Source organism: Lutjanus erythropterus, chromosome 9 (genome assembly GCF_056507025.1).
Source record: "Lutjanus erythropterus isolate fLutEry1 chromosome 9, fLutEry1.hap2, whole genome shotgun sequence".
Taxonomy (NCBI): domain Eukaryota; kingdom Metazoa; phylum Chordata; class Actinopteri; order Lutjaniformes; family Lutjanidae; genus Lutjanus; species Lutjanus erythropterus.
Genome location: NC_139325.1, coordinates 22,550,831 through 22,576,005, shown reverse-complemented (window position 1 = coordinate 22,576,005; position 25,175 = coordinate 22,550,831). Strand labels below are relative to the sequence as shown.

General features: G+C 40.0%; 1 protein-coding gene across 1 annotated transcript; it reads left to right on the top strand.

Annotated features, from left to right (window-relative positions):
- The first annotated feature begins 1,087 nt into the window (after positions 1–1,087).
- cacng7b (calcium channel, voltage-dependent, gamma subunit 7b) lies at positions 1,088–20,550 on the top strand. Its single transcript, XM_084726631.1, has 6 exons — positions 1,088–1,317; positions 8,014–8,209; positions 8,584–8,670; positions 10,514–10,654; positions 14,038–14,183; positions 16,371–20,550. The coding sequence occupies exons 2-6, from the start codon at positions 8,014–8,016 to the stop codon at positions 16,821–16,823; spliced, it is 1,023 nt and encodes a 340-aa protein (XP_084582757.1). The 5' UTR covers positions 1,088–1,317; the 3' UTR covers positions 16,824–20,550.
- Positions 20,551–25,175: the final 4,625 nt, after the last annotated feature.

Below are 25,175 nucleotides of genomic sequence, written 5' to 3'. Positions count from 1 at the left end.
TTGTACGTTATATGTGAAACTTAACTCTGTAAAACTGTTATTTGGAGTTAAATTTGTGACCTGCATCGCCTCCAAGTCAAACTTGTCGTCACATCTTTTTTCTCTTGACTGTTTGCTTTAATGGCATTATCATAGTTAAGTGCAGTATTGCCAAAGCATGTTTATAAGCCCCTATAAGCATGTATGGGCTTGCTCCAAACCAGGGCACCAGAATGAATCGAAATGTTATGGCCAAGTGCAATATCCATATCAGAGAAGCTGCAATTTCTTGATAAAGGCAGTGTGCGTATAATGAAATACTGTGGTGCTGCAGAGATGCCCCGACCTACAAATCTTGTTCTTCAAATGTAAAAATGCAAAAATGATCATTCCCACTAATCGAGAATCATATAGAGATCGGAATATCTGTCAGAATAATTGCAATATGATTTTTTTTACTATATGGTGCAGCCCTTTTACCATACTTTTACTGTGCCAGTAAAGCTGATAGTCTATCTGTCTAGATGTCATTGCATTTGTAAATAAAATGATTTGAAGTTATAATAAAAGAGACAAAAAATGTTTTAATCAATCAAACATAATTTGTACAACACATTTCTTACAAGGTACTCCAACTTTGAGATAAAATATAATATTTTACCACATTACTATACTAGTTTGTATAGACAAAGTGTGCAGTATGCACTACACTATACATCTGCATATTATAATATAATTAAAGAAAAAATAAAGCTATCTATCTATCTATCTATCTATCTATCTATCTATCTATCTATCTATCTATCTATCTATACGATACTGTGAGTATACTAAGCAACACTACAACATACACTACACAATATTATACAAGTAAATTACTGCAAATGATACTGTAATGAAAGACATAAAAAAAACACAGAAACATAGAAAAACATTTAAGAAATGATGTATATAAGATGGGAAATAGTACATGCCTCTCTCTCACGCTCTCTCACTCACCCTCTCTCTCTCTCCATCACTTCTCCCTCCTGCTCCCTCTCTCTCTCTCTCCCTCTCTCTCTCTCTCTCTCTCTCCCTCTCTCTCTGTCTCTGTTGTAGCCAAAGTAGCTGCTGAAGCGATCCTCCACCGCAGTGCCTGGGACAGATTGAGTGAAAGAGAGAGTGAGGGATTTAGAGGATGGGTAAGGGGGCTTAAGGGAAAACACACAGAACAGAACAGAGAGAGAGAGAGGGTGAGGAAGAGGAGGGAGAGGAGGGAGAGAGCAGAGATCCAGCAGCCTCCCCGCTGTGAGCTTTCTTGGCTACTGACGTGTGCGCACGACTCTTGGTGGCAGCAGGGTGAGTCTTTTTCTCCTCTTAAATAACTACACTTCTGTCTTTCTTGGCAGCGATTGTGACGATGACGCCTTTTCAACCTGACTCAGTCATTTACAATGTGTGTGTGTGTGTGTGTGTGTGTGATGACAGCTGCGAAAAGAGCATTCATAACGCGCCCTCATGTCGTGTTTTAACGTAAAGACAGCCGCTCGCCTTCATGTGAGAGCGCACAGGAGCATCTCAGTTATTAAATGTTACCTGGAAGATGAGTGTTCGTTTATTTTATCATATTTTTTTCTCCATTTCATCCCAATTTTTCAGTCTGACTCGCTCACATGTTCTCTGCTCTGTTTATCATCTCCAAACTCCGCGTGTGAGTGTGTGTGACAGCACAGAGAGGAGCAGGGGGGTTTCTCAGCATCCCTATGCGCACACACTCCCTCTGTCACTCTTGTGCTGTATTATACATGCATATATGCTGTTGTACACACATGCAATTTGCAGGAGATGTGATGTGAGTGTTGAAAATGGTTCGAGTTTTTCCAGAGAGTGGCTGCGCAGCTGAAATGCTTTGAGCAAACCCGCCCATTGAGTCACGATATCCACGTTCAGTCGTTATGAAGTCGTTTATTCTCCATTCAGTGATTCCGTCGTCCTCTCATGCAGTCAAGGTTGGTTCGTTTAGCACAGGTGTAGGCGCATCCCCGCCGTGCGCGTCCATGTTGGGTACTCCTTCCATTTTTTGGGCCAAGGTCTTTCCCTGTGTTAACCTATATCTGCTATACTCATGCTATTCCTGCCTTAAAGACTCTCTAACATAGTTTTACAGCTGCGATGATCAGTCGATAAATCAATTAATCCGTCGAAAGAAAATTAGTTACCAACTATTCCCATGATCATTAATCATTTCTGTCATTTTTCAAGCAAGAATGTCAACCATTTACCGGTTCCTGCTTCTTAAATGTTAAGATTTGCTACTTTTCTATGTCATTAATGATAGTAAATGAAGAGTCTAGGACTCTGGGAAATTGTGTGACATTTTTCACATTTCTTTTACACTTTATGAACCATGGGTCTTCAACGGGGGTGCATGACCCCTAGGGAGTCCTCCTCTACTCACACAAAGTCATTGCAGGAACGTAGCTGCAATATGACTTTTGTGACATGTGACAGAGTGTTGTTGCCAGCACATTATTTTAAATGTTGCCCGTATGTTGTTCAAATGTTTCCACCACAATCTGGGGATGTCTTGGTGTTTAGCAATGTTGTAGCAACATCGTTATATAAAGTTCAGGAAACATGCAGAGGACATTAAAGAGACACTGCAAAAATACCATAGAATATCTCTTAAGTTGTAACACTTCGACAACGTAACAGCAACATGCGTGTTTGTAGGGTTGGTTGTACAAGACATAATTTCAAGACGTCAGTTTGAGCTCTGGAAAATTGTGATGAGAATTTTTCACATTTTCTTTCTTTTTTTTTTTTTTTAATAGACCACGGGTCTCCAACCAGAGGTCTGTGACCCCTACGGAGTGCTCAGAGTTACTGCAGGGGGGCCACTAAATTATTTACTGCTAATTTCTTGAAATTTCTTCTTTTTTTTAATTAAAAATTGTCTGAAAATACACATGAATCCAACATATTAGTAGTTAAGATAAATCAGACTATTCATAAGAAAAACGTTTACATAAGGCTACTCATGTGAACTTCACAAACAAGACAGACCGTCCACCTCAGAGGGTGAGGCTAACAAAGCTAACATCAGCCATGCTACAACTGCTGCTGACTTAGCAGCTATTGGTAAGCGCAAATGAAAGGAAGACCCGAAAAGTTACAAACTAAAGATTAAACTATTAATCCTGAAAATAATCTGCAGTTTAATCGATTATGAAAGCGATCGTTAGTTGCAGTCCTACACGGTTTCATCCTCCCTCTCTCCTCTCTCAGGCCTCTCACCCCTTGTTCCTGCCTTCTTTTCTTGGATTTTTCCAGCGGCACTTCTCCATATATCCATCACTCCCTCTTTCTTTCTTTCTCTTGGTGTCTTTCTTTCTTTCCTGTGAGGCTCAGAGGTAATGTCAGTCTGTAGATTGTGACAGATTAGAGAGAATTAAACCTTTTGTCCCCCTTGTGGCTCCTATCTAACCAATTCAATTGGCTCATTACTTTCTGGGTGAGGGAGCTGAGGGGCCTGTCTCAGACCGCTAAAATGGGATTGTTATCACAAATCTAACAGGAATTTTTTCACTCAATCTCAATCCCAAGTCTACAATGGCCATGTCTCCAAAAGCTCCAACAGCTCTTTAGAGGATCTTTTTGGGGATGATGTGAGCACAATACATACCTTATTTAAGTCCACATCTGTTATAAACCAGCAGGATGTATTTGATCTGTTGGATGGGATTGTGTTTTCTGTTTAATGGGCAGCCTATCGCCCGGGTTTCCACCCAAAGTACCGAGCACTTTTAGTCCCAGGAATTACTTTTCAAGGAGCTAAAATGTTCTTTCTATACGTTGCTGTCTGTGTTTCCACTGAGGTCTAAAGACCAACAAAGATTTGACAAATTAATCAAATAATTAGTCCCCTGACGTCTGAAAAAGTGACACGCTTCACTTAATTTTTGTGTGTGCAACTATACGACAATCAAGGTCTGAACTTTGCTGTGGTCCAGCTGGTTTATGTTTTTCTTGTGTAACTTCTTCTCATACTCTGCTTTGCAAGCCCCTTCCCTGAAGTTCATGTGTTTTTTAAAAGAACAACCCCCCAAGCAGGAACCTTTTTGAGGTAAAATATTGTCCCCAGAACTTGCCGTACTGGTTCAAGATTCTTGGAACCTTTGTGTTATCTAGTAAACCAGGCCGTGTTTCCACCAGTTTTGACCCAAACCATTGTGATCAAGAATATCATCAGTAGTAGATGTTGCACAAAAACACAACAACCTGCAGAATATGACATGCCCACTTTGGTTCCCAAGAAAAAACTGCTATTTTTCAGTTCCAGCTGTGAAATAACTTTTCAGTTCCTGAACCAAGTTGTATTTGGTGCTCAGAATGGTTCCAAATTAGGTTTGATTTAATGCTGGTGGAAAGGGCCTAACTGAGTTCTTCTAAAGGTTCCTAATCCCTGGGTAAAGCTCCTGTGGTGGAAACATGGTTTAAAAGAGAGATGAGGGTGCTGTCCGTGGTGCTGAACAAGTCTGGAAGAGCCACTCAGTCACATCCACTCATTTCTGCTGTGCTGCAACTCCAATTGATCCACACTCCTTTCTGGCCACTTTGGCACATCCTCCAACTGCTGGCAGGTGTGATTGTTCATTCCCCACTCCCCTCTACTCCCTGGTCATCTTCATATCCCCCCAGTCTCTGAGCTTTCAGTCATTTCATTGAGTTGTTTTTGATTTTACAGAGACTACTTCAAAATCTTCCAATCACACCGGCTCAAACTCTTATCCACCAGTCCCAAGTGTCAGGAGCGGCAACAATGGCCACTTCAGGGCCAAAACCTCTGATTAAAGAAGAAAAAAATTGTGAAAATTGGGCAGCAACAAATTGGTGTGAAACTTAGGAATTCATACAAACCTTCTATTGTTCCCCCGTGTCTCAGATTGTAGCTTCGATCTGTCCTTTTTGTCTGAGTGGTTTATTAGTGGTTGATCATACTTCTTCTCTCACATCTGTCTATCACTGGAGTAACCCACTCTGTGCTTCCTCAAAATGCCCAAACTTATCACTTCTCCAAGGATTTCTCTGATGTGTACTACCAGGCAGGTCTGTTCTTACACATACGCTGAGCTCTCTACATGCCCGGTGCTGCATAGAAACTGAAGCAACTTCTATAGTGGTCACGTCTCACATGATGACTGTCCAGATAAGACGAGGCCAAGCTTAATCTTTTATAGTTCCCCGCCAGATTACTGTATCTATTTTAACTCAGCTCTTCAAAGACTCAAATGTTTGTCCGTACAACGAGAGAACAGAAGAAGAATAAACTCATTCTCATATTTTAGTCATTAATTTCATTTCATTTTCTGTTGTCAAAGCCTTCTTAAGTGCCTGATAATCAATGTCAAATTAATTAGATTGCTTAAACATGTTGTATTTTACTATCTTTTTTATGCAAATAGACAGTGACAAAGTACAAAAGTTTAGTGTCTGAAGTGTTAGATGGAGAATACATTAATAATATGGCTGTTTGTGCACTGCACAGTTGATTATTTACAGAGAAAGATATGAGAAACTACAAAAAGGATTTGGTCAGCTGCAGCACTGTGAACATTTTATTAATGACAGTCAAACAGGCAGGCCACAAGTATACAGATAACAGCTCAGCATAACTGTGATATGCAGAGGAAAAGCTCAAACACACATCTTTTCACACTTCGAAGCAGCTGTGTTACATCAGCAGAAGAACATGCCTGATTTCACTCCTGTCAGCTGCTGTGAGAACAAGACAGTGAAGTCTGAGTGGTTAGGACTGGACAAGTGAAGTGCCACAGCAAATATCAATTATTTTGTGACAGAGTCAGTCTTTAAAAGCTCCACTCTGTCCACAGTGCAGGCTGTAAACAGCACAGTATGTGTAATGATGGTGGAAAAGTGTTCTTGGAATTTATTGGGGCAGTATTGTAGTTTTGAATGGCTGAGGATTGAATGTCAGTGTGTATTTACTGCTTGTTGCAGAGCAGGCACATTTCTTCACTGCCATAATTGGGCTCTTCCAGCCAGTTATTACAGTGTCACATTTCATTTAAAGTGACTTTAGTGTACTTGAATGGCCTGCCCAGTCTGTGAGATACAAGGTGATATTCACAGCAGGTGTGCACCGACAAAACATTTGCTGCTACTGAGAGATGCTATCATCACGGGCCAAGCTCCTGCCGGAAGAATTAAAGGTTGTCCTACTGTTCAAGCTAGGAGTGCCTAAATGAATGAGCACCGGGTGTATGAACCTGAATAAGTTGAACACAAAACCTAATTAAAACAATAGATGGTAGAAAACTTGGACAAAGTCTCTGTGACGTCACCCTCAGGTTTCTGAAGAGGCATCGTAAAGCTCACTGTGGTGGCTCTGATTGCTGCCATCTGGGCAGTGCCTGACTTCTAGTTAATCCAAAAATGGGCAAAGAGTGGAGATGAGGCAGGCCAAATGAAGCTACCTAGTGGCTAGTAACCTGTGAAACTGCTCACTCACTGTCAGTCAAAGCAAGTACACCCTTAATTGTGCTTAGCTTTAAGCCTTACCATAATTTAAAAGGGCGAGTTACAGATATTAGCCGTAAAGTTTTTTTTGTACTAGGCGTAGACTGTAGAATAACTAGTGGACAGAGCCTCTGGTCTGAAAAGTGACGCCTTAAACTGCATTGTTTGTAATGGCCTGCAGGGGACAACTCTGCTGGCTGCAAAAAGAAATCTGTTTGTATGTAGTCTTATGAGAGAATGACCCTACTTCTCACTTGATTTATGACCTCAGTAAATACTTTCCTAATGAGTTCATGATCTCAATCGATAGTTTCAAGTCTTCTTCTGTACAACATGATGACCATTTTGTAAATTATGGTCCCATTTGGAGTAAAATAGACAATAAAGCTGGGTATGGTTTTTCTGTGTGACTGAGAAGTCATTCTCTGTGAGTCCAGCAGCTTCATGAAACTCAGATCAAACTGTTAAACTAGGCAGTGTTGATCAAGATTGTGTTACTGCATTGCTTATTTCTTGCCTAAAATGTTTTTTATAAACATATTTTGTGTAATGTTTCGCTGTACTGTGAGAAACTTTGTGGTTAGCCACGTCATCATTATTTCCTGCTGCAGGTAAGAGCCAAAAGCAAGCAAATTGCAGTACAGCACCAACTAGCTGTACACTCTCGTCGGTACTCTGCATGCACCTGTTGCTAAAAACTAAGATGGCGACCCCCATATAGCCAAACTCCAGGCTTCAAAATGGTACGGCTGGTTCACATTTGGGTACCAAGCTATAAACATGTTTTTTTAGTTGGGAATTTTGGTATGAGGGTCTATGGAGATTGGCTCACTTTTGGAGAGAGCTTCATGTGGCCATTTGAGGAACTGCAGTTTTTGGCAAGAGAAAAGGAACTCTGGCAAAGAGTTTGACTTGGAAGGGAAAATCCAAATCAAAGTATCACAGTATTAAGTATCAACTATAAAGTAGAAAACACAGCTGTCCTCTAGCAGCTGTAGTTCATTCAACACTTTCATTTAACCCCTCATAATGAGCGCAGATGAATAAATGCATAGAGACAGCATGCTCAAAGGATCTGCAGTGAAGTCTTTCCCAGTCAACCAGAACTAAGTCACAGAAAGACCATGTGTGAGTCACACAGGACCCATCCTCCCTGTCCTGATCTGTGTGTGTGTTATCTATCTCTCAGTTTTTTAAGTCCTTGCCTAACTTCAGCGATTTACTGTGAAGTCATCATCTGTTGCGCTGGCTCCTCTCTGACCTTTAACAGGATTGGTTGCCACCGGATGTGTCACTAACTCATCTTTAGCGATAACAAGTCGAGACAGGAAGATGGCCAGTAGCTGTTTGCATGTGTGCGCCTCACATGTCTGTCTGAGTGTTTCCCCCGTTCCTATAATGACCTCCCTCCATGACCCCTTTCCAAATTTACCTACATTTTTGTCTGTGCAGTTTTGATGTGTAATTCCTCTTCTCTTCTCACACCCTCTTTCCTCCCTTCGTTCTGCCCTCCAGATGAGTTCGTGCAGCAGCCGTGCTTTGACCATCCTGTCCACAGTGTTTGGAGCCTGCGGGCTGCTGCTGGTGGGGGTGGCTGTGTCCACTGACTACTGGCTGATCATGGTGGAGGGCATCATCCTGCAGCAGAACCAGAGCATGGAGGTGAAGATGGCGCTGCACTCAGGCCTCTGGAGAGTTTGCTTCGTGGCTGGTAGGAGGACACACCGACATTCAAAAATTAAAAACTGTAGAAGACAAATACATGTGCATGCAAAACCACGCTGCTACATGTGTGTGTGTGTGTGTGTGTGCATAGGTCCACATCATCACAGTGACAAACACCCAGAAACAGATAGAATAAAGCAGCCAAGCGAGGGGAGAAAAGAGAGAAAGCGAGCTTCTGGCCTCTAGAATCATAGCTGTCACAAAACATGATCGTTACCTGTGAGCAGTTGGGCCGTAGAGGCCCCACATGATTTCTTTTGGTTTGGTTTTTATTTCTTCATGCATCACTGACTTTGATCCTAAAAGCAAACCCCAACATTTTTCATTTTTTCCCCTCTGTGTGTGTGTGTTTTCTCCCAGGATCAGAAAATGGCAGATGCGTTGCGTCAGAGTACTTCACTGAACCCGATATAGAGATCACCACTGAAAACACTGCAAATATCCTCAGTGAGTAAAACAAATAACAGCACTCTATCTTCTACTGTATGAGAGTCTGCAGGTGTGAGTAACTGCAGAGTCCCCCTGCTGATCGATTGTCGGTACTGCAATCTGAACATGATGAACATGAGCTGCAAATACAGGATTAGTTCATCAACGGAAAATTAACCTGCAATTATTTTGATTATTTTGATTGATGACAATTAGTCACTCCTTAAGAAAAAAAATCTCTTGTTGCAGCATCTCAGCTGTGAGGATTTGATTTTGTTTGTGTTTGATACCACAGTAAATAACTGAATAACTGAAATTACTGAATGATATATTTGGGTTTTGGACAGTGAGTCAGACGAAACAAGATATTTGAAGATATCAAACTCTGATGGACATTTGGAAACTAATTCCAGGTGTTTCATAGAATAAACTATTAAAGTGCAGTAACCTATTCTGGAGAAAGATAGTTGAGTCTCATTCCCAGGTCATTAGATACTAACATTTTGGAAATGAGACACATGATTGGTCAAACTATCCCGTCACAGACCAGACTCTCTAAAGCCCGAAAACAGAGCTAAGAGGAGGAGCAGAAGTCTAGTCTTCCCTCAGACCGCTTGAATTACATCATGCTTAAAGGTTATAGTGGGACTTTTGTCCAATGACACCAAAATAAACTGCCACCAATTTTAATCAAGAAAATAATAAAGAAATCAGAAATATTACTTGTTCTCTAACATTAATCAGATGAACAACAATAAATTTATTTAGCAAAGCCAGATTATCCTTATATAAAAGACATGTTTTTTTTTTATTTTACCTGGTAAAATCAAACTTAAATTGAGAGTGTTCTTTGATCCACAAAATGTCAGTATTCAAAAGTATTTCAAAATTAATTTGACTCTTTGGGAGCAAAAAGTTATCATATTAATTATCATATTATTATCAGGAGTTCATTATCAGTGTCATGTGCTTTTTGAATAATAATGACTCTTAATATAATAATAAAGATTTTGGTTTAGGTTTTCCACATTCGGGCATTACTGAATGTTCAAAGCTACGTGCTTTTTGTTTATATCATAACTCTGTTTCCTGTAGTTAAAAAGCAGATGTTAGATGCTTCACCAGATACGGTAAATCTGTCCAGAGGCAGACTTACCAGGCAAAGGTCAAGAAGTGCCTTAGGCCTTAAGCTTCCAAGGGCCCCGTAAAACACATTATAAAAATATGTTATGTATGATTTTTTAAAAACTTTTTACTAATTGATTATGTCTATCTAAAAACTCAGAAAGCTTAATTCACAAAAGTCTCAGGGGCCTTTCCTCAGTCCCCACTATGCTGGACTATTCCATGGTCTTATTATGCGGAAATGATCCAGGAAAACAGCTGCCAACTTATGTAAACAAATGATTCGATGTGGTGTTAAGACTGAAAAATGAAGCAAAGCTATCCCAGTGGTGCTGAAAAAGGAGGAAGTGGGAGGAAAGTGCAAAGTTTTTAACAAAAGTGCCCAAGGAATAAATCTTTTTTACTGCTGCCACTGATGACACTAACATTACTAGAGTGTCAGGAAGCCGCTGATTGCGCCAGCACTAGTATTAATACTGCTAATTATAGTGAATAATCAGTATTCTGATTAGTGTTCTGAGAACAGGTTGAGGGCCCCATGGTTGAATCCATGCCTGAACCTGTCAATATGTTAAAAGAAAGTAATACTGTTTCCCATCACCATATTTTAGTGGGGAAGGTCACGGACAGACATCTCCACATAACAGGTCTAGAAACATTATCACTCACCTTTCCCAGCAGTCTCAGGACACATCCCATCATCTATGTTTAACACTGTGACCCCTCCACCCTATAGAGATGGTGCGGACAGCAACGCCCTTCCCGATGGTGTCGCTGCTCTTTGTCTTCACGGCCTTCGTCATCAGTAACATCGGACACATCCGGCCTCAGCGCACCATCCTGGCCTTTGTGTCCGGTATCTTCTTCATCCTCTCAGGTGGGACCCATTACTCATGTCCTGCTGTCTCTCTGTGATTGATTACAGCAGCCTGGTGTGTCCTGTGTCACATATGGAGACACTCCATCACAGCTCTATTTTTAGTGTATGATGCAGGTGTGTAGGCCGTCATTAGAAAAGGTGACGAGATTAGTTGGGTTTTTGGGGAGTTTTCTGTGTGTTTATATGATATACAGTGGCAAAATTATAAACTTCGTTATTGTGAAAATTGTGAAAATACTTGCAGTAACATCTCACAGTATCATGAGCAGGTTTTTCAAGCTTTATTTTCTGCATTAGTGTAGTTAACCTTCTTGAACAGCAGATGGCTGTAATGCTCCCATTTCCTGCCCTCTGTGTGTGCAGTGAAGACTGTCAGGAGCTAAATTGGAGCTCATGTTCTCTGAAGGCTGTTTCACTCGACACGTCTGAGAAGGAAGCAGCGCTGCAGAGCTCAGAGGAGCATCAAACAGAGGCTGCCACGACAGCTCTGACTTGCTGTAGCGAGGACTTGCTGATAAAGGGTGTAGCAGCAGAATAATAGGGGTTATATAAGGAGGGGTTATGTAATGTTTATAGCCTGTGCTGGAAGTGTCGCAGTGTTTTACTTTATGAGGTATTTTGATAATAGGGTGATAACAAGGGGCAAGTGTATCAAATTGCTTTTCAGCAGTCAGATTCTGCTGTACTAAGCCTCTCACTGCCTTCCTCCTGCCCTCCCCTCCTCCCTCTGTCTCCCCTGTCTCTAATTCACCAGCCTCTCAGTTTTCTTCGCTTTCTCCCTCCTCTCAGTCGCTCCCAATCCTCTCATTTCCTCCTCACGCCTTCATTCAGAGTGTATTCTTTCAGTATTATGAATCACTGATGCGGATGTGGTTTTGTTTGTGGACTACCCAGAGATATGAGCCCATTCTCCCTGTTCTCACTGACACAGCGGTCTGGTTAATATTGTAGTTTGGGTCGGTCATGTTCTGGTTAATATTACAGAATTCAGAGCAGCAGCAAAAACACAGCATGAAGCCACAGCTGTTCAAGCATGCTGCACTCTTCCCCTCTTTCTTGTCAAAGCGACTTTTTGTTTTTCACCACACATTTTGCATATGCATGTGTACTTGCCGGCACATAATTTACCTCTATTTCGTCTTCCTTTTACCTCACACACTCTCTTTGCCTCCATCTGCTCTCAGTTTGCATGGGCATGTGTGTTTCCTGGTTTTACTTATTTAGATAAAGATGTTCTTCCACTTCATGACTGACAGCAGCATGGTTTCTGCATTTTCCACGCTTTTCCATTTTAAATAGACAACACAACCTCTTGAGCCAGCCGTTTATGTAAAGGACGTAACCCCCTGACAGCCCTGATGTGGTACATTTGAATGCTGCAGTGAAAGCTAAAAATACTCGTATTTGCTGCTTACAGCATGCAGCTTTCTCTGAATATTGATTCTTCGATGCTGGCCATATGTTGTATCCCATGCATTTAACATGTCTGAGGCAGGCTGGAGAGCATGTGAGTGTTTTTGGAGGAAGGGGTTTTTAATGTTGTATGTGCTGCTTCTGAGTGAAAAGGGTCATTCTTTCAGTTCTGAAAGCGAATTCTGGTTTTTCCATAAGATGACTATATTGAGTTCTTCAACATGATGATGTTTTTTGTGCAGGCTGCATGTAGCTTCTTTCTAAATGTTCTTAAAAGCTGTGCAGAGTCACGTTTTTATTTCCTTTGTCTCATCTCTATTATAAATGTACAAGCTCAGTCAGTAATCACAATATAACATTACAATATGACAATTAAATTAAAGGCAATTTCTCTTGGGATAAGTAAAGGAAAGAAAACTGTTTAATTAAATGGATGTCTGCAGGCAAACCTGTCCCGTAGCAATTACATTTATATACTGCTAATTTGAAACAGCAAATCACCATAATGAGAAAATGTTTTAATGAATGTTTTTTGACCCAACGAAGATCTGACTAAGATCAAAATTATGTCTTCTTACATAAATGGATTTGTAGTCTGAAGTCAAGTCACAAAATGTTAATTGAGCGTGTATAAACATTCACTGACATTTCATTTGTTTTTCCCTGTATTATCCTGCATTTCAACATCCACTCGTAGTAAATAAAGTATTATTTAACAATTTTATGTTTATATTTTGGCACCTTGGTCGTGGCTAAACAGTGATGTCCTCAGTGATTTAAAGTGTGAGATAAGACAAGTTTACTTATAATTTACCGTAACCATGACCTTTCCCTTCCCTTAACAAAAGTGCTTATGTTGCCTAAACCTAACCACACACTTCTCACAACTTCTCATAGTTTGTGTACGTCTTCCTACACTTGAAAAAAAAAATGCCACTGAACATACTCTAGGTCATAACAATATTTCCCTCAAAATGTTTATTTTAGCAAAACTAATTGGCAGAGGCGGGTCATTGTTTTGTAAGTTACAAGTGAGTCTCTAGTCACTGAAGTCCCAAAGTTCCAAGTCAAATCCAAAGTCACAACTGATAAGTCACAGTTTACCCTGAGAGCTCAGTTAGTTAACTCATGTGCGCTCCAAGTACTAAAGCTGTCAATCCCCTCAGCAGCCATGGGTTTGATCCCAACCTGTGGCCCTTTGCTGTGTATTTACACCAAATGTAATGCCAACCAGACTCCCAACTCCTTGTTCTTTATGCAACTTCACAGAACGAAGTTGAAAGTTGTTGCGTCTCATCTGTAAATTTTGACTCACGTTTTACATACTGCAATTTGTTTTTTGTTGACCACATTGTAGTTTTGTTTTTTTTTTCCACACACAAAATTATGTTTGGAATATTATTTCTTTCCAACTGAAGCTCAGTAATGCACAGAGTCAGTCAAAAGACAGCCAGAATGTCAACCTTCACTTGATTTATTCTTAAACCAGGTCCTAGCCTTAATTACCATGGTTACCAATCAGTTAAAATAAGATCAGCAGGTTAGGATGTTTTCTTTACATTATAACATTATATGTCACAGTGTAAAATGGTTAATCTTTTCTATGACTAAAATGCCTCTTTTAGTCTTTGGGGAAACTCTTGTTTTCCATTAATATATTAGTTAGATATTGTTTTGTTTCTGTGACATAAAGGTTTTTCGTTTCCAGAGGTCATCAGTCTGTGTCTTTTTATCTGTCAGTATGATACATACACACTGGCTCTGCTCTCTTTATTAATGTTAGCATTTGCAGGCTAATTGCTGTGTGTGGTCACTCCATATCCCATTGCTCTCTCTGTCTCTTAAACCCTCTCCACACGGCTGCAGCTGTCTGGATTGCTATATAATGACCTCCTTGCTGTCTCTCTCTCGTATTGGACTTTCTGTCTCTCTGTGACTCACTGTCATTGTTAATGTGCTGTGTGCAGGCCTCAGTCTGGTAGTGGGCCTGGTGCTCTACATCTCCAGCATTAATGACGAGGTGATGAACCGGCCCAGAGAGCCTGAGCAGTTCTTCAACTACCACTATGGCTGGTCCTTCGCCTTCGCTGCCTCTTCCTTCTTGCTCAAAGAGGTCAGTCTGAGCTCTGTGTGGGTTAGAGATAGAAACTATGGGAGGGAACGGGACAGAATGAGTGCATGTGTGTCTGCTGGCATACTTGTGCTACACAGAGAATATATTTGCATTTCTAAGGTTTGAGTGCTTTTCTCTGGGCTGTATTACAGACACATTAAGTTTTAAGACAGTAAGAGTTTAAAATAGGATTTTCACAAGTTGGTCTTAAAGGAACAAATCCTCACTAACTTATTTCAGGTTAAGAAATCCTAAATATTCACTTCAACATCAGTTACCAACCTTTATGTCAGTTACCAAGCAACCGACACTACTTTTCACTGAACTTTGTGACTATTGTTTTTTAATCATTAAAACACACTGAATGAGAAAATCAAGGAAAAACAACAATGAGCAGGAGTTAGATAGTTTGGTAACACCTGTCGAGTAATCTAAAGATTTTCTTTTCGGAAATTTACAACAGGGTTAATTTGGGAGATAAAAGAAAGACAGTGGGCTAAGACACAGTGTCTACTGCATCCTGTATCCATTACGTGAAAGCAATAAAAGAGCAGCCATACAGATTAAACAGGTTAGCTGACACTGTCATTAGCTGCTTTTAGAGAGTACTACTGTCAGCTGCTGTTAGCAGGAGTACTGTTATCTACTGTTAGCAAACATGAGCGTAAGGTAGTTTGTAAGTTAGCGACTACTACAGGTAGAAAACGAAAATTAGGACAGATGACAGACGACAAATGACCAGTAACAGTACCAGCTAACGACAGCTACAAACGCTATCCTCAAAAAATGGCAGCACCACCTCAGGATGGTCTGCAATCCCCATTTCCTATACACTTTTCCCCTTTGACTTAAAACCTGCTTATCTGTAATGGCTTTTTTCCTAAATCAATTCCTAACTCTAATTACTATGGTTACCGAACAGAAGTAAGGATCTGCAAGTTAGGAAGTTTCTGTAATACGGCAGAGTATGGCATGCTGAGTGTGCAAAAAAGATGATTAGCATTCTTTAGATAATGTGAGATATGACTGGTTATGATGCAGAAAAGCAGGGGTTGTGTATGTGTGTGTGTGTTGATGTGTGCATCCGTGCGTGGTGCAATTTCATGTGAATCCTCTGCTTATCTTCCCACCTCCCCCCTCTCCCCTGCACCTTCTGCCTCTTCTTCCCATCATCAGCAGCTCTGCTCTTAATGTGCTGCAGTGGACACTTCAGTGTGGACTCACCTCCACCCCTCCTCTCTCCTCTCCTTCTCCATCTTTTCCTCACACTCTCGTCTCCTTCTTTTCGACGCATAAATGTGAAATGCTTTGGTTTTGGAAAAGACTTGTCAAGATGACTGATCAGACATTTCATCATCTATGGGCTAATGAGTTGAGATCCTTATTTTATTTCACCAACTTGTTGTTCATTTTCCAGAACATGATTTAAGCATGATTTAATTTAATAAATTGCAATGTAGTTTATAATTTGTAGTCAGCAATGTTACGTAATCTGAGCCAACCCTGTGTAGAACCTTATGTGAAATATAATCCAAATAACTGACAGTGATCCTTATGGAGGACAGACTTTGTTTGATGTGTGAAATTGAGAATGAGGTCAATTTTTTTGTTTGTCCACTAGGACACTAGAGATGTTCATTTTTTTTGTTTTGTTTTTTTTTTTTGTTTTTAACTAAAATCCTCCTCCATTCATGTTGATTTCTTTTGGCTGGAAGATTATGAAACACTTTAGTCATACTTTAGGAAGTTTTTTTGTTCCAGACTCTGGGCCAAAAAGAGGAATATTTAGTTTAAGCCTTTAATTTTGTAATGAAAGGAAATTAAATGCATGTTTTGAACACTGTAACCGTACGTTTGGTGTCATGTAAACCCATGAGGATTAGGCACTTTGTGGTTATGACACAAATATAACAGAAAACAATCAAGATCATCGATAGATCTGATGTAAAAGATATCCTCATCTTTTTGAATCATCACCATTCAAAAGCACCTACTTACACCTCTCCACCTTCCTTTAAACACTTCTGTTAGAGACTTTTAATCTAATTTCCCCAGACATCACTTGTTTCCACTTCTTTAAAAATGTATTTGTCTCTGAACTCAGTTTATTTATGTAACCAAATCCCTCTGTCCCTTTCGCATCTTATCTCCCCCTCATCTCTTCCTCCTCTCACTCTCTGCTCTCAGGGGGCCGGGGTGATGTCAGTCTATCTGTTTATGAAGCGCTACGCAGAGGAGGAGATGTACCGCCCCCACCCTGCCCTCTACCACCCCCGCCTGTCCGAGAGCAGTGACTACAGCGGCCAGTTCCTCCACCCAGAATCCTCCTGGCCTCCGCCAAAGAGAGGCCGCAGCACCTCTGAAGCCTCCAGCGACATCTCCATCCAACTCAACCAGGCACCTCCAGCACCGCCCAAAAGCAAGCTTCAATCGGGCGGCCAGGGCAGCCCGCCGTCTGGGTCTTCTTCCGCAGGAAGCTACCAGATGCCCCCGCAGTCCGCTGGATACTCCACGCACACCCTCACCAGGTCACACTCCTCACACCCCCAGGGCCAGGCTCTCCCCATGGCCATGCCTCCATCACCTGTACCTCCCCCTAACTATCACACACACATGCACATGAGCGCCTCCCCCTGTTAGGAAGAGGGAGCACTGGGGAGGGAAGGAGAGACACTGTGACTCCTCATAATCATGTATACAGTACATTTAGACAACAGATGAGAGGAAAAGCACAGATCATGTGAGATGAAGAGGAGGGAGGGGTGATCAAACATTAAAAATGTAGCGTTTGGAACCAAGGACAAAGGAAGAGATAGAGAAGAGATTTTACAGAAACTGTGATGGACAGAGAAAAAAAAACATAAGAAGAGTGGGGAAGAAAAAGAGGAATTCAGTTTGTGTTTCCTAGAAAGACTTTGAGGTTAGGTTGAGTGACAGAGGAGATATGGGGAGGGAGCGTGAGGCAGGCAGAGCGAGGGACTGCGGTATAAAACGAAGATGCTGCAGTGCTGCGGGAAATTTGTATGCACTTGGAAATGTACAATGCAAAACACTGATCACAAAGACTGAGGATGCACATAGTTTTATACATACATAATTCATGCTGATAATACATGGACTATGTTACTTTTTAAGGTAAATGTGGTAAAATATATTATTGTCTTCTCTGAATTTCTTACATCATCAATCCAGTTTCATAACTCACAATGTCAGAGTAGTATTATTGATATTATTAATTAAAATTATTAGTTAACAATAGAGTAATTCTGAAATGAGAACACTGTATGAGAATGTTGTAAAAAAAAAAAAAAAAAAAGAAAAACAGACAGAGGTGGATGATGATCTGAAATATCATAAGGAGAAATCGACTTTATGTTTTACATATTTGTTTAAGAGACAAATTTCTAACTTGTTGTACATAAACTTGCACATGAGGACTTCTGTGTAGCTGTTGTAAATTATGAATGAAGCTTTGGCACAAGTCACATCAAGAAAAATGTCTGACTCATTCTGCTTTGGATGAAGACTCTGCAACAGGCGTACTACAACCACCAACAACAACACACCCTGTGGATGCAGCAGCAGCAGCACGCTGGTTTGAAGGAGGATGAACCACCCGGTGCTGATACAGAGGTCTGATGCCCTCTACTGGCCACCGCTCTGCAGTGACCCTGTACCAGACCCCTGGGCTCAGTTCACTACTCTTTCATTCACTCCTCCTCCCTCACTGACCTGCACTGTGCGTCAGCTGATGGTGCAGCACAGAGGAGTTGGAGCTCTTGTCCATGCAGAGGTGGAGTTGTGGTGAATGTCAGGAGCATCGAGACATGGATCAAGATATATGCTTATATGCTTTAAAGACTGGGTAGAAGTATTTTTTAAAGCTTCAGTGCTATTTATATATCTGGAAAAATCACATGATGAAAGTATTTAATTACATTTGCACTTATTCCTCAAAGGACAATACAGCTGTTTGTGAAATGCAGGTCCACAGGCTAACTAGAGACCACAGCTTTATTCCAATATTTTCATTTTGCTGTTTCTGACAAATGCCAAAGTTTCTAGAGTATCTGAAAATTATGTTTTGATCTTGTATGATTAGAGCTGCAGCTAATTATTATTTTAATTATTGGTTAATCTACAAATTATTTTCTTGAATGAAAAGTCAGCAAATAGTAATAAATGCCCATTTTAATGCTCTGCAGCTCAAGGGGATGAATTCACCAGAACCCAACTGTTACTGGACTTTTTGAGCTGGTGCAAATACCAATATTCAACTAACAACTATAGCTATAATTAGAAAAAGCACAGATAGAACAACTTGAATTAAGGAAAAAGATCAAATATACAGAAAACACTGCCTATAAATCAAACAAAACAACATCAACAAAGAAAACATCCAGAATATGTTTAACAATATCCGACAACATATATGCAGATACCAATATAGACTACTATAACTGTGCTAGGCCTATATCGTGCTGATAAAATCGGCTGATTGATATATCCGTATTGCTCTAGTATTCATATTGCATGTTTTCATTCAACCAGCTGGTCAAAGCCCAAAAATATTCAATTTTCCATGATTATATAAGGCATCAAGGCATGAAATCCTGCTGGAAACAGCAAGTCTTTGGCGTTTTGCTTGGAAAATGATGAAATTTATTGTTAAAATAGTGTGTTGCTGAAGGACTTACTGATTAGTCACCTAGTTGTTGCAGCTCAAAATGTGTTCACACCACAGAAAAGTTATGTTGCACAGAAAAACATACCTGTACAAGCAAAGGTATGTTGGATTCTGAACAGTATCTCAAAGATGAAAAGTTATTCCTTCCATTACAGCGGGTATCAGATGGGTCAGAGTAGCACTTCCTCCAACATCTCAATGTAGCAGGCTGTATAGCACATTTGCAGTGCAGTTTAACCATATAAGCAATAGGAAATTTGAGTGGGAATGAAGGCAAAATGACCAAAATGTATCCCTTCCTCTCTACCCCTTAGTAGCAGACAGAGCACAGGGGCAGAGGGGTTGTCTAATATGTTAGTCTAGTCTGTCTGACTCATTGACCTTTATCTGACTGAAGTTTGTGCAATTTAGAGTCTATGACCTCGACCACAGCTCTGAAATATCAGTAGCTTAACTGTGCTTGTACTGATAAATCGAGCTGTCTGTGGTGCTGAAGTAACAGACAGATTTGTAATTATGCCTTTTTCTCTCAGTCTCGAACTTCTGTCAGTTTCCTCTTGGATCTATAATAGTTGGAGTCAAAGGGTGAAAGAAACAAGCTAATCCATCTTTCCTGCTAAAAATTAACAAACCACATACTGAATTTAGGGTTATATTGAGTATTTTGTAGTATTTGACATATATTTTCAGATGCTCCAGAAATACTGGACACTATCTCAGAGATTCAGATAAGTAATCCTGAATATGAATTCTTCTCAAGACGACCTGGACCTGCACGTCAAAAGCAGTTGTATTTTAAGCTAGAATAGTTTACTCTGTTTGTTTGTTTTTTAAGGCACATCATGCACAGGGATATGTCGATATGATAGATCTCTGTAATGAGAATTAAACCACCGTGTCCTTGTGTAATGGCTGGTTTTCATTATCACTGTGACGCTGTTGGAGAGTGGGAAACACACTGATGTCCTGCAGAAGATGTGTGGGATGATAAAGAGACTTACAGGACAGAATATAAAGTGAGATATCATCGTATTTTCGCCTTCATGCAGGGTTTTGTTGAGCAAGCAACACCGCCCTGCTTTTTTGTTTATGCAGTCGCACAAATTCATATTGAGGTGAAGCCTGGTGTAACTGCAGCCTTCTGTTGTTACAGTTAGGAGGTTAAGTGCCTTGCTTAAGGGCACCTCGGCAGTAGCTGTTGAAGAAGATCAAATATTCTCCTTTTGAGATCTTCGCAACCATCTCTTATCTTCAGTCACGACCCTAGCGTGGCCTCTGTGTCTTTCTGTTTCTCCCCATTCCCATTTTTCATCTGTAGAACCGCTTGATAATCATTTGTCACCTCTTAAACTGCAGCATTTCTTTCTTTTTCATCTCTGCACCTCTTTGTTTTTCCCTCTCTACCCTCAGCTTTTTTCTTTGCCTCTACATGATTATATAAAAGGGTGTAGCTGTGCTCGTTTCTACATAAAGCCTAGACTACTTCTTCTTGCACATGACCATCTTTGTAAAGACAAAATGGGTAAAACAAACGCTCTTTGATGCTTCAATGGAACTGACGCTGTATAATCTTGAGTTATGATTCAATAGCAAAATTGTGATAAGATCACTGTTCTGAAAGTGCTGACATCCGTCACTCACTTTCTGCGAAACATGAATAAAACTTTCATCATCAATTAATTTCTTCCTGTTTCTCCCTCTTGCTATCTGTTTCTGAATTTATATTTATGTGTTTTTGTTGTTATATGTTTCTATATCTATTCTATTGAGTGTATTTTGTTATATTAAGGACAGAAGTGAAAAATAAGAGCTCATTTTAAAGTCAATTGTAGTGATGTGAGCCCGGCGCTTGTAATAATATGAGTGTTTTTGTGGCCGGTCTCTGTGATGGAGGGAACCATTGTAAGCGAGTACACACTGCACTGCGGTGAACCACTGGGTGTTAACCAGGCTCCCTCCTCAGTCACGGCAAGCCACCACAGCCTGAGGGCAACAATTGATCAGACTGTTGTATATGTGTACGAGTTTGTGCGTGACTGCGCTTGTTGGCATATGTGTTCATGTTTGCATGAAGGTTAGTACAGTAATTGTTTCTCAAAAGCAGCCTGAGACTCAGAAATAGCATCAGGAATATTAGATTAAACTCACGAACTTACACATTTGTCTGTGTTACATAAGTATCTCCAGGTATTATACAGTTAAAAAGAGGTGCCTGTTTTTAGTCAAGGTCAAAAAATAGAGTAGAGTGAATGAATGAGCTATGTAGGTGAACTAATAATACACTGGGAGCAACAAAGGAGAAATTAAATACAGACTTATTTTTATTTTTTATTTATTTATTGGTTTATTTACTGTAATGTGGAAAGTGCACATTAATAAACATTGCTGTAAATGTGCCAGAGTTACCCCAGAGGCTATTTTTCATCTGTAGTCCCAGGACAGATGTTACAAAGTCACCCTAAAAAACAGAATATAAGATTAAAATTACAAAGATGTTCATTTATCAAGTTATAAGCATGCACAACAATAATAAAAAAGAAAAAGAAATATTAATGTTAATACTTGAACTTGAATATTTGATTACTTGAAATCCAATACATTATACAGCTAATTTTCATTCCAGTTTCAGAGCAGATGAAACAAAATACAAACAGCGCATACACTACGTACAACAGTCATTATAGACAAACATGACATGGGTACCACGTATCAAAAAGTGTTAGTGCTGTCCCTGCTGCTCACTATGTACATAGTCATATGCATGTAGTATTTACAGAATAATTGTTTGATCAGTTGATAATTATAATTATTTATCAATTTAAAATTACACAGCAAAATCTTTGGATTTGGAGTGAGAGGTATTACATTAGGAAGTCAAACATCAAACATGCACAGGTCAATAAAACTAAAAAGCGTGAGTCCACTCTGACTTCCAGGACTGTTGGTGTGTGTGTGTGTGTGTGTGTGTGTGTGTGTGTGTGTGTGTGTGTGCGTGCGTGTGTGTGTGCGTGCGTGTGTGTGAGCGTTTCTCCTGATGAATGAAGCCTGACTGCTGGTGTAAACAATTGAGATTAAATTGTGACTTGTGGTTGTTGTGTGGCCACTTTTCTGCAATAATGTGCTTTTCACTGTGTGTGTGTGTGTGTGCGTGCATGGAGGACTGGTGTGTGTATTTGCCTCTGTCTGTTTCTTTTGTTTGTCTGTGTGTATATGCGTGTGTGTGTGTGTGTGTGTGTGTGTGTGTGTGTGTGTGTGTGTGTGTGTGTGTGTGTGTGTGTGTGTGGCAGTGTGGGTTGAGTGGATCTCTCTTTTCACCATCACCATTACTGCATGAAAGACCTGTCACTCTGTATTAGCTCTCTCCAGCTCTCCCTCACCCCTTCCTGTGTATGTGTTTGTGTGTGTGTGACAGGGATAGAGGGAGAGAGAGAAAGAGAGAGAGAGAGGTGAACTGGGCAGCAAAGCCATTTTAAAGCTATTGAAGGTCATTGTCCGCTCAGTTTTGTGCCTCCTCACTGCTGCAGCTCAGCCACCGGCTCCATGTTTATAGATCTGTGCGTGACATAATTCAGTCTATATCACAAACACCAGAGATTCCTCTTCATCACTGAAGTCATTGGACTAAATAATTATGGCAATGATCAGTCAATTATCACAATTATCAGCTCTATAGCCCCTGCTGAATTTTTGTCTATAGATACATAAATATTGGCCTGTATATATTTGACTGATCTCTTTGTCTCTCTCTGTACACCAGTGACTATACTTGTATCAGTGTTATATCATACAATCTCAGATGATTGTTCTGTAATGGAGACCATATTTTATTGTTTTGCACAATATTCTGGATTAATGTCCTTATTTAGAACACTTAGCACTTTACTGACATCTTTCAGAGAGCATTTTACTGAATAGAGGTCCACTTACGGTAAAAAAGGGGGGTCAGCCGCTGAATTTCCTTTTTCCTGACAAAGTTGGCAATTTATCTAATTATGAAAGAAAAAATGGATAGGAGGTGTCGTTTTATTACAAGTAGTTTTTAAAGCTATAATATGTAACAGCTCCACGTTAAAATGTCTAAAAATGCTTGATATATGTTATATATGTTGTTGAGTTGTGTACTTACATTATCTCAAATGTCTCCAGCAATGTTCAAATGCAGAGAAATACATAATTTATCCAAGGTAATTGTGCATTTCCTGTTAGCCATTGCTAACTAGTTGGTGTAACTTCTGAGAAAACATGTTGGTTGTCAGCCTCGAAACTGAAGTGGAGAGATTTCTTTGGATTCTCTGAATCTTTTAATGATATTATGGATCATAGATGGTGAAATCACTCCATTCCTTGCAGTCGTGTGTTAAGAAACTTCACCCCATTCATGCTTGTAAACAACTGAGCATTTCAAGGATGCCCCTTTAATACCCAACTATGACACTGTCACCTGTTACTAATGAACTTGTTTACCTGTCAAATGTTCCAGCCAGGTGTTTTTGAGCATTTCACAACTTTCCCGGTCTTTTGTTTCTTGTCTTTGTACTGTATTCAATTGAATTGAAGTCAGTAATGATTTGCAAATCATTGCATCCTGTTTTTATTTTACATTTTACATAATGTTCCAACTATTTTGGACTTGTTTTTTCTCATAAGTTTAAATTTAATTACTATTATTCCAAATGCATCTGGAAGACAAAACAATGTCAAAAAAGGTGAAGTTACTACCATGTCTAGACTATCAACTAATTACAGATTAATACATTTTTAATCAGTTAAATTCGCAACAGCGATTAATCAATTAATATTTAATCGTTAACATCCCTAGTAAGTACATCCATTAAAAAATGATGCTGTGTCTATACAGTTCTCACTTATTTGTATTTCAATTGTTTCAAGAATAGAAAGAAAATATATAATCAGAGAGAAATTAAGAAGATAAATAATCAGTATATAAAAATTAGTATGTTGCACTACAATATATAACAAAATAGTATAACAATAGTAAACAGAAATATATACACAAGTAATGTAAAAAAAGACACATGCCTTGTTCTCTAAACTGTAGCAGCAAGTATGTGTATATAGAATACTATATATCTTACCAAAATAGAAGAAGTAGAAAATAACAAATGTCAAGGATTATGTACACTGATGTGCATCTGGCTACAATATACAAATACATACATTTTGTCACTGAAAATCTACATTCTATTCTTTGTTGAGCCATTTTGTACTTAAAGAACAAAACCACATTTCTTCTTTATACACTTTTTTTTATTAATCAACATTTACTTTAGTAATGTACTTCTTTTGTTGTGTTGTTTTTTCACTTGCTAGCACACATTTTATTGTGTTGTTGCGTCTCACACTTGCTTTGGCAATGTAAATGTCTGCTTAAACTCCTTTGAATTAAATTAATTTTGTTATTTGAACAGTTTTAATCTAAATAATTATGGCGATGATAGTCAATTATCACAATTATTATACAGCCCCTGCTGAATTTCTGTAGAGAAACATAATTATTGACCTGTAGATATCTGACTCCATGATTTACACTCTCTCTCTCTCTCTCTCTCTCTCTCTCTCTCTCTCTCTCTCTCTCTCTCTCTCTCTCTCTGCAGGGCTGCGCTCGTGCTGCATTTCCCAGAACTACCAGCGCGGCCCGCATCATCATCATCATCATCATCATCACCACCACCACCACCACCACCACAGAAGAAAAGTGTCCCACTGGCGCTCCATTGAGTCACTGTCCGGCAGAAATATATGTATATATTTATCGACATCAATAACTCTCTCTCTCTCTCTCTCTCTCTCTCTCTCTCTCTCTCTCTCTCTCACACACACACACACACACACACACACACACACACACACACACACACACACACATAGATGTGTATATATAACCTGGTCATGGCTAATAGGCTACTTACAAACACACAGCCCTGCGTGCGCGGCACACGCTCCAATAAGCACATCCAGACCGATATGAGAGAGGAGAGGAGGGAGGGGAGATAGGAGGGGAGAGGAGGGGGTTAAACCTTGTCCGTGATCTTGAATCTTGAACATACTGTAGCGGATCTGATCTGCTGTCGATTCTGACACGATCCGTCATCATTCACATCATCACTGAGGAGTTTTTGGTGGGATGCGACAAGTTGCTGCGTCGGGCTCTCAGTGAGGAGGAATAGACAGAGGAGGAGAGGAGAGGAGCAGACAGGCAGGAGGAGGAGGAGGAGGAGGAGGAGGAGAGCGCTCAAACCAACAGGAGGGGAGGGGGGAGAGAGACGCATTCTCCCCGAGTACAC

Coding starts and splice junctions, on each gene's coding strand:
- cacng7b (XM_084726631.1), top strand. CDS start 8,014: ATGAGTTCGTGCAGCAGCCGTGCTTTGACCATCCTGTCCACAGTGTTT. Junction 8,671..10,513: donor AAACACTGCAAATATCCTCA/GTGAGTAAAACA, acceptor TCCACCCTATAG/AGATGGTGCGGACAGCAACG. Junction 10,655..14,037: donor TATCTTCTTCATCCTCTCAG/GTGGGACCCATT, acceptor TGCTGTGTGCAG/GCCTCAGTCTGGTAGTGGGC.